The sequence below is a fragment of the Pseudonaja textilis genome, chromosome 1 (assembly GCF_049901715.1).
Source record: "Pseudonaja textilis isolate UNSWEBS1 chromosome 1, rPseTex1.2, whole genome shotgun sequence".
Lineage (NCBI taxonomy): Eukaryota > Metazoa > Chordata > Lepidosauria > Squamata > Elapidae > Pseudonaja > Pseudonaja textilis.
In genome coordinates, this window is record NC_141990.1 from 99816834 (window position 1) to 99826993 (window position 10160).

Here is a 10160-nt window from a genome sequence, read left to right on the forward strand (position 1 = left end):
CTGGGGAAACCCAGCCAATGAGGAGGGGCAGCCGCCCCCGCAGCGCGAACGGACCTTGGTGGGAACTTCTTCAAGGTCCAGGGACATAACAGTAGTGATCAAATTATTAAATAATAAGAAAATGTGCCACATATGCCTGCATTGTCAATGGGTCAAATTGTCTGGGGATTATGGCTAATTAGGCCATCTACCTGGAAAGAATTGCCCTGTTCAAGGACTGTTACCTGCCATTAAACAGAAAGAAAATTCTGAATTCTGCGTAATGCAATATTTACCCTGAAGGAGCAAACACTTGTATAGAGAATTGCTTGTATGACTTGCTATGCCAGTATCTAACTTGCTGAGTAAACATTAAATATAAAATTAGTAAGGGGTTCTTAGTGAGTGAAGACCTTAGAAGAAAGACACCTGTGTGATCCTCGTATATGATGCTGTACAGCAGGGGTGTCAAACTCAAGGCCCAGGGGCCATATCCGGCCAGCGGGGTACTTAGATCGGGCCTGTGGGCCCCCCTGGAAATAGCAAAGGACTGGCCCACAGTGCCTCTGCCAGTGAAAACAAAGCTGGGGAGGCCCATGTGTGCCCCCCGAGCTCTGTTTTTGCTGGCAGAGAGTTGCAGGAGGCCTTCTCAGCCAAAAACAGAGCTCACAAGGGCCATGTGTGGCCCCCACAAGCTCTGTTTTCACTGGCAGAGGGTTGTAGGAGGCCATCGCAGCTGAAAATGGAGTTTGGGAGCCCATTTTTTCTGGCAGAGCACTTGGACCACCTCAGGTGCCTCCCCAACATAAGTGATGCCATGTTGGCCATGCCACACCCACCCCGGTCCCCCAAGGTCAAACACAAACCTATTGCGGCCCTCAATGAAATTGAGTTAGACACCCCTGCTGTACAGTATATATGGGTTTTTAGTATGGAAAATAAGGCTTCTTTTCAAAAAGCTTGAATAATACTAGCAAGAGCCAGTGGTGATTGAAACTGCAGTCAGATTTGGGGAGGGGGGGCAGCAATTTAGCAATAAAGCAGCCATGAGATTATAACAAGAGTTTACAAGTTCAGTTTTCATCTTTTACTTCCTCATATTGGTGACTAATTTGTGATAGTGACCTCACTTAGCCTCAGGTTTGAAATTGAGTTTATTATGATGAATGCCTGTGGGGTTCAGTAAAAAGATAATTGGTACTTCTTTTTCAAACTCCAGCATTGTTTATGTAGCCAAATAACAGCTCCCTATCACCCAATGCATGAGTAAATTCTCAGCAGATCCAGGGTAATCCTAAAATGTTTGGAATGCCAATGAGCCAATCTTTATACAGGAAACCTCCTAAAATTAAAAATAGCTCATTGCTCTGTGCCCAAAAAATAATAATGACCCAGTGCGTAATTCGGACATTAACATTTAAGCAAGGAGAACCAGGTTTAAGTCCACCTTCAGCTACAGAAGGTCACGTTATTTTCAGTCCAGACTATCTCATTGGACTGTTACCTTGAGAAAATATTGGAAGGCGGTGTTGTATTTGTATGTTACATTCATGATATGTAAATAGATTTTTAATATCTGACTCTAGTAAAGCAAAGCAAAGCAAAAAACTGACAGTGTTTGCTGTGACATGGGGGCTAAGGGAATAAAGTACAGTTGTGTAGGTACTGTGTAGTGGTGGGATTCAAAATTTTTTACTACCGGTTCTGTGGGCATAGCTTGGTGGGCATGGCAAGGGAAGGATACTGCAAAATTCCCATTCCCTCCCTACTCCTGGGGGAAGGTTACTGCAAAATCCCATCTCCACCTCACCCCACTAACCTGCTTTCCAGCTCCATTCTCCTGTGCAGGGCAACCAAAGAAGACCCAGCCGATCAGCTGGGACTCGGGAGGCAGAGAATAGATGGGATGGGGCCAGTCAGAGGTGGTATTTGCCGGTTCTCTGAACTATTCAAAATTTCCACTACCGGTTCTCCAGAACTGTCAGAACTGCTGAATACAACCTCTGGGACTGTGGAGGGCATTGATATTATTATAAGTACAGTGGTTCATTCAAACAGCATGCCCCTCATTGCTGCCCCAGACCCTGGTGAGAAGGATATCCTGGTAGAATATCCAGGGCTACTGAGGGCATTACAATAGTTTTGACCCCATGTTTATCTTGTCTTATCTATAATTTCTGGCTATCTGTTTTTATCCCTTGCTGAAACCATGTTGGATATGGTGGCTGATTTGGTAATATACAGGTAATCCTTGATTTATGTAATTGAGCCCAGAATTATGAAGGCAAGTTATTGTAGTCATAAATCAAGACATCTTATAACCACATTCAAAGTTACAACCGTTTTGTCAGGATTCCGGCAGTTATCCCAATTAAATCATGAGTCTCGAGCCAATCTTCCAAAACTTCGAAAAGGATTTATTGGGAGTTAACATGTCCGACACTGCCTGGCTGTCTCTGACACACAACATTCATTGTCACCCTTGACCCTGGTTTTCCTCCACCCCCTGGGTGTATCGTAATTCATATTCTCTAATGGGACACATCCATAGCCAAGAATCATCTATCATGTTCTCCAGTTAGAATTTTGCGCAGCAGAAACTTCAGTCACATAGTTACCATCTTTGAAAACTATTTATGGAATACACTTTCGGTTTCCAAGCTGCCGCACTGCTCTTTCAAACCCCTCCCCCCTGCCTTTCTGTTGGCAACTCTGAAAAGACCATAGAAATATTTCATGAGTTGCCACATTTTTTATAATGGCCATGAAGTGAAAGCCATAGGTGTTAAGTGAATGTGGTGATTGTTAAGTAAATCCATCTTCCACAAACCAAAAAGTAAACCAAAAGTAAATGGAAACCATCAAAAAACATTGTAAATTGTGGGGACATCTGTGGGATGCTACAAATGGCCACAGAGGTGAGCCTGTTGCCAAGCACCCAAAATATGATCACATGATCAGAACTGTGTTTGTATATGGCCATTGTAACTTCAAAACTGGGTTGTAAATAGCTCTGTGGAAGTCTCTTGTAACTTCAAATGGTCATCTACTGATTGTAAATCCAGGACTATCTGTAGTAATATACAGTACCTGCAATCTCAGAATAATATTTTACACTTAAGAAATTTGTAAATAGTTAGCCTATAATGTTTCCAGAATGTTTACAATGTAATCAGAAACAGTATATGAAAAACATATTAAGAAGTAAACCTACTACTTTTTCTTTATTTATGTGTAATTTGTTCATCGAATCACAGAGTTGGAAGGGACCTGGAAGGTTATCTAGTTCTAACTCTTATTTCATACATTTGTTGCTACTTAAATATTGATACAATTGAACAATTGTAGCTTGAATGGGTTCTTGGAAGTCTTCTACTCAACCACATCCCCAAGGCAGGAATCCTTTGACTACTCCAGACAAATGGTTGTTCGATCTTTGTTTGAAAACCTTCAGTGACGGAGCACCCACAGCTTCAGGAGGCAAGCTCTTCCACTACTTAATAATCTTCATGGTCAGCAAATTTCTCTTCCATGTGACTGCCTTTCATGTATTTGAAGACTTGCTGTCATGTTTCTTCTTCACCTTCTCTTCTTTGGCCAAACTTACCCAGTTCCTTAACTGTTCTTCATGGGATATAACTTTCAAATCCCTCATCATCTTTATTACCCTTTTCTGTTGTTTTTCATATCATTCCAGGTATGGCCAGATCAGTGCAGCTAGAATGGAACTATCAGTGCAGCTAGAATGGAACTAACTATTTCATGGTTTTGACAATCATGGTTTTGACACTTTATCTCTCTTGGTGCAAGATTGCATTAACTCTTTTGGCAGCTGCAGCTCACTACTGGTTAATGTTTCATCAATGGTCTATCAGGACAATAAGACTTTCTCACAAGTAATACCACCTCCCTTGTATCTGAGCATCTGTTTTTTCCTACCCAAGTACAGAATCTACATTTCTCCAGTTGAACTGCAACACTGGTCTACAAGGAGAAAGCCTCAGAAATGAAAGTAGCTTAATTTTACCAGAACTGGGTCACTAATAAAGGGAACGTAAGTTCTGAATCTTAATTGGCTGCAGTTTCCAAGATACAGCTTCAGGCCAAAATTGCATCAAAATAATTCAAAATTAGCAGGGGGTGTGCAATTATGCTCCATAACTTTTCTGCAAAATGTGATATAGTCATGAGAATGCTTTTTGCATGAAAAACTGACAAACACGAACATCAGATTAAATGGCAAGGTTCCATCTTTATTTGGTATCTAAACTGTGCTTTTTGGCTTTTTCTTTTGTGAACTGCAGTAGGCTCATCCCTGGGTAATCGGAAAGCATGGATGGACTCCATTTCCCTTGGTATCTTTTCTCCATGCCTGTAATATCCTGATGGAATCTCTCCCCATGCTCATCACTCATTTCCCCACAGTTCAAAGGGAAATAGTCTAAATGCAAGTGTAAGAAGTGAATTTTCAGTGACATGTTTGCACCAAGTGCACTATAGGACCTAAGCAAATTTTCCATGTGTTTTTCATAGCCATCTGCCTTGCTGTCCTCAAAGCGAAGATAAATGTATAGACTTCCATGTGGTACCATTTTCATTGTTCTACCCTACTTTGTCAAGAGGTTACAAGGCAACATGATCATTAGACACCCCACTTCCTTGTAGGCAACTATACTTGCCTGTATATAAATCTTTATTGTGAAACCTTTTGAAAACTTTAGCCAACCAGCACCTTTATCACCTGGTTTTCTAATTCATCTCATCAAAATATGTAGAATTAACACTTTTTATCTCAGGGGTCTATAATTTCTCAAAATTTGTAGACTAGTGCAATGTATAAGATGGGGCCTGGTGTTTACATCTGTCAAAATCCTTCTGAAACTTGAGCCTGTCTTGACAATAAATCCTTCTTCCTCTACTGTGTATCATTTATAAATTTGTTGAGCATCCCTGGTGTTCCCTCAGCTAAGTAGGAATGTTGAAGAGCTCTGGATCCAGGGCAGAACAGGAGATAAGCAATAACCAGAGAAAATATATATGGTGGTGGCGCAGTGGTTAGAATGCAGCATTGCAGGCTAATTCTGCTGACTACTGATTGCCAGTAGTTTGGCAGTTCAATCCTGACTGGCTCAGGGTTGTCTCAGCCTTCCATTCTTCCAAAGTATGTAAAATGAGGACCCAGATGGTTGGGGGCAATATGTTGAGTCTGTAATCTGCTCAGAGAGGGCTATAAAGCGCTGTGAACAGCACCGTATATAAGTCTAAGTGCTATTGCTATTATATAACCGTCATAAGCAGCCATAATTATGAAATTACCAACACTTTACAGAAGTGCTACAAAAATTGTCATCAGAAGGAAGTTAGACTTGTGAATATTCGTGCAACTGATACGTGCTACAACTAATAGGCCTGTTCATACTTACTGATAAGGGCATATCATGTGGTGGTTCCTTTAAATCAGGCTTGTCCAACCCGCGGCCCATGGGCCGCATGCGGCCCAGGTCGCCTCGTAATGCGGCCCAGTGCCCACCCCAACCTTCGTGCCAGAGCCGGTGAGGAGGAGGAGGAGAGGCAGGCGTGAGGCGGGGCGAGGCGAGTGCCATGCCAAGCAGCAACAGAAAAGGCGGGTGCCGTCAGAGCGCCACCTTCTGCTGTTGCCACCGCCGCTGCTTCTGCCCCCGCTGCCACTGCTGCTTCTGCCTTCCAGTCCTGCTGCATCCAGCCGGGCCATTTGCAGGAGGAGAGGTAGGCACGAGGCAGGCGAGCTTTCTTTCCCCCCCCTGCAAAATTTGGCCGGAAAATAAACCGTGATAAACCGTGATAAAAAAACATGATAAAAAATTTTTTTTTAATAAATAATTAATAATAAATAATAAAAGCATCTCACTAACTTCATTTCCAAATAAATTTAATATGTTAACTATGTTTTCTATGGTTTTTTGGGATGATCAGGTATCGTTACTGTTATTTTATTTTATGTGCGGCCCAAACCAAATTTTCATCTTCTAATGTGGCCCAGGGAAGGTGAAAGGTTGGACACCCCTGCTTTAAATGAAACTGCTTTCCCAGCTTCTATATCACTTCACATGCTAGGCTTCACTATTGAAACATTTCATAGCAATGCTAGCAAGGGCAGAGAACTATACTGCAGTCAAGCAATGAGAAATATTTTGGAGGCTTATATGTCTACAGTGCTTCTTTGTTTCCTGGTTTGCAGACCTAGATTTATAATCAAATAGTCCTCAAAGTTGCTGACTTTTGGACTCCTTATTGTCAAACAGTAAAGTCTAACTGCAGCTAGTAAACATTATTCACATCCCATTACTATTAGACTCGGGCTCCCCATAATAGTGCTTCATACCAAGCTAGAAGACTTCAGAGGACTCGTTTTTCTGTGTTGGCTGGATTCATTCAGTTCATTTGTTCAGCAGTTGCAGGTGGGGAGGCTACATGAGCCACAGAGACCTTTCAGCAATCTGGAGTGCTCCATTATCCCTTCAAAAAAAGACAAGGGTATGCTATAATATATACACCATGCATGCCCATTACAAGGCTATACTCATCATTCCTGAATGAAATCCTGATCCTTCAAGTTGTAGTTCAAGTTGTAAAAAAATCTAAGTATGAAAACTCATCTCACCTCTGTATGCAGATTGAAATGGGGCATTTAATGTGTTTGTCCATGTACCGTTAGTATTATAGTTACCAGGCTAGTATTATTCTTTCAGTTTTGCTGTTATTGGATCATAATATTAATAAAGTTAGCTCCATCTTTTTTTTTTCCTTCCTTCCTTCCTTCCTTCCTTCCTTCCTTCCTTCCTTCCTTCCTTCCTTCCTTCCTTCCCCCTTCTTTAGGCTACGCTATTGCAGAATGCAAATATTAGCCAGTTTGATCTGAACTCTAAATTTTAGAAAACATCTAAGATTGGGAAGGGGGCTGGGGGACATATTATATAGCAATTAGCCCTAATACATGTTGCAGTGTTCAAATGCAAAATTGATTACATAGCAATTATCCTTAAGATATGTTGCAATATTCGAATGCAAAACTGATAAATGATCATTTGACTTCCAGTTACAGAATATATTGCCCAGTTTGAAGTATGTTGCAAGAGTTAAAATGTTACACTCAGAGAATCACAAGGTTTGAAAGGTACCTGAAATGCCTGCTAGTCCAACCCCTTTTCTGGGGGAGGAATCACACCAACCCAGACAAGTGATGGTCCAGTCTTTGCTTGAACACTTCCAGTTACTGCGCATTCACAACTCCAGGAGGCAGCCTGCTCTCTGCACAGAGCTCTCATGGCCAGGAAATCCCTTCTTTTAAATTTGGCTCTCCTTCTGTAAAGCTTCCACCCAGTACTTCTTGTTTTATCCTCAGGAGCTATGAAGAATACATCTACACATTCCTCCCTGTGACAGGCCTTCAAATATTTGAGGATTGGTATTTTCTCTCTCCTTACCCTTCTAGAAAATTATGTTTATTATTAATTATATTTTATATAAACTAAGGCTGGGAATTTCCATCAAGCAAAGTTTGTGAGTCTTCTAAAGCTTGATTAGCTATTGCTTTTTTTTAATGGAAGAAAAATATAAATTGCTCCTTACCAGAAGGTAAACAAACAAAATAGTATTTTATTTCCTTGTTTTAGATATGGTTTCTCTTTGTAAAGAATTTATGTGAAGGTACCTGATGAATGTTTCTTGTATAGAAAGGTGAGGCAGTGTGAAATGTTGATTGTGTTTTTAAAGCCATTAAAACAGTTCAACACAGAAGAAAAAAATGTAATGAATTTTTTTATTTGTATACAAAATGTCATAATTTATCAATACTGTGCAGCAAAATATATTATCATTCACATCCCAAACTAGACAACATTTCACTTATTTTCATTCTCTCTTTGCCCTTTGAAAATGGCAATACTGTTTTGGCAGTTCAGCAGCTAAAAATAAAGTGCTATAATTATGCAGTCTTGGAATGCCTTCACTTCACAAATACAATGTACAATCTTGTATACATCCATAGGTTTTTTTTGTTTGTTTGTTTTTAGTTTAGTTTCACATAATCAGAAACTCCAGACCTGTCACATTCTCAAGAATACACATACATAAAGTGCTACTGTTTAAACACCTCCCCCCCACCCAAAAAGAGCAATTTCACAACATGGATCTGGTTCATACCAGGCACTGTAATTCACAAAAAAGTTGAAAATTGTCACTTTGTGCAAACCTACACAGAGAGAGAAGTCACTTAAACATCACTGGGGGACCTTGAACGAAAGGACACTTTGGATTGAAAGCAGCCACAGAAGAGAACCCACATGGATCTCTGAATCTCTTGGTTTCTGTAGGCATAAATTATGGGATTGATCATGGAGTTGTAGGTAGCAGGTAAAAGTGTGGCATAAGTGTACACCGCAGGGTAGTTGGAATCTCCAATGACACAGTAGATCGCGAAAGGTAACCAACTGGCTCCAAAGGTTCCAAGGATGATAGCAAGGGTAGAGACTCCCTTTTTGGTTGCAACGTACTGAGATGCAGTTAAGAAGTGCTGTTGGAGTGCGATTTGATGTGCATGCCGGCAAACTATTTTGCAGATTTTGATGTACAGGTGGAGCATAAGGATAAAAATGAAAAAGAAGGAGGCAGACAACAAAGTCACATTGCTTTTGGTCAAAGGTCTGACAATACTGCACGATGAATAATCTTCCATACAATTCCAGCCCAGGACAGGCAATAGTCCGAAGCAAAGTGAAACCCCCCAGGTGATGATTAGCATCATATGAATACAAAAGACAGTCTTCTCGGAGTAATAAGTCAGTGCATTGTACAGAGAAAGATAACGATCAACTGTGATAGCTAATAAGCTACTCACAGAAGCAGTGAAAGAGGCAACTAGGAAACCAACGGTAATAAGGCTGATGGTTTCTGACTGGATCACATACTGGAATACAAAATTAAGGATCAGGCCAACTCCAGCCAGGAGGTCTGCCGTGGCCAAGCTGCCGATCAGCACGAACATTGGGGTTCTCAGATTGGGAGTGTAGAATATAATGGCCACCACGATGGCATTTTCGCAGGCAATGATGGTTCCAGAGATGCAGAGCATAATATCCCAAGGGTTGAGGATAAAGATGGGGAGCTTGGAGGAAAATTCCAGCGAAGAATTGCCACTGCTGCTCTGAATCCAAGGTGCCGGAGCCCCAGTCTCATTCGAGGGGACGCTTTCGTTCATTTCTGCCATCGGCCAGCAAGAGCCACCTGTACAAGGAGAAAAGAAGGGCAAGAGAAGAAAGGGGGGGGGGGTTAACACGAGGCAAAGTCCATTTCCCCTGCAGCCCCTGAAAATAAATAAGAAGTGAACGAATAGCGACGAGGACGAAAAGAAAAAGAATGAGGAAGAAAGAGTGAAACCCAGCAGGGAGATGAAGGTAATGTATGAAGGAAGGAGAATTATTCTAAGTCTAATCGGAGCAGGAGGAAGAAACGAATGAACCGAAGCATCGGCTACCGAGCCCAGCTTGCGGAAGCCGCGGAGTGCTGTCCGTGGTGCTGAATCTCGAGTTTTCCTTTCCCGCCCCATCTTTCACTCAACTCCTGTACCAGCGGAGTTGTCCGGCGCCTTCCAAGCGCAGGTAATGGGCAAGAGTCCAGTCCTTTAAAAGCCTCTACTTGCTACCAAGAGCACCGCTCTGAGCACTTTCTTCTCCCCAGGGATGCGATTCTCCCACCTTACACGCCCCCGAACCGGCAGAACCACTTTCTTACTCGGATTCGATCTCAAAGCTGACGGCTGCTTCTCATGGGTCTCGCTGCTTTCGCCGCTTGACCGCCGCAAATCTGCTCCCGTCGCGTGGCTGCAAACCCCGGCGGTCTCCCCTTTGCCTTTGGCGGGCAGGAGCCGAGGAGGCGGAGAATTGGCTGGCGCTGCAGCTCACCCTCCGTAGCTCAAGAGTGGGGGAGAAAGAGCGGGAGCCTTGAGACCGCGCTGAGTCTGACGTAAATGAGAGAGCGAGGCGAGAGGGCAGGGCGAAACTGCGCTCACGTGGAGCTCTGGCCTCGGGGCGCCAGCCAAGCGGCGGCGGGGGGCGGGAGGTGGGCAGAGAAAGGGATTACTCCCCAGATGGTGGCATAAAACTTGGGAAAGGGAAAGCGCTGCCGAGCTCCCGGGAAGGGGCGGG

At 42.7% G+C, this 10160-nt stretch overlaps 1 protein-coding gene across 1 annotated transcript; it reads right to left on the bottom strand.

Moving 5' to 3' along the window:
- Positions 1 to 7826: 7826 nt before the first annotated feature.
- On the bottom strand, positions 7827 to 9908 carry GPR6 (G protein-coupled receptor 6). The gene is made up of 2 exons (XM_026726484.2): positions 9748 to 9908; positions 7827 to 9240 (listed from the first exon to the last, which is right to left on the bottom strand). The coding sequence occupies exon 2, from the start codon at positions 9221 to 9223 to the stop codon at positions 8231 to 8233; it is 993 nt and encodes a 330-aa protein (XP_026582269.1). The 5' UTR covers positions 9224 to 9240; positions 9748 to 9908; the 3' UTR covers positions 7827 to 8230.
- Positions 9909 to 10160: the final 252 nt, after the last annotated feature.

Coding starts and splice junctions, on each gene's coding strand:
- GPR6 (XM_026726484.2), bottom strand. CDS start 9,223: ATGGCAGAAATGAACGAAAGCGTCCCCTCGAATGAGACTGGGGCTCCG.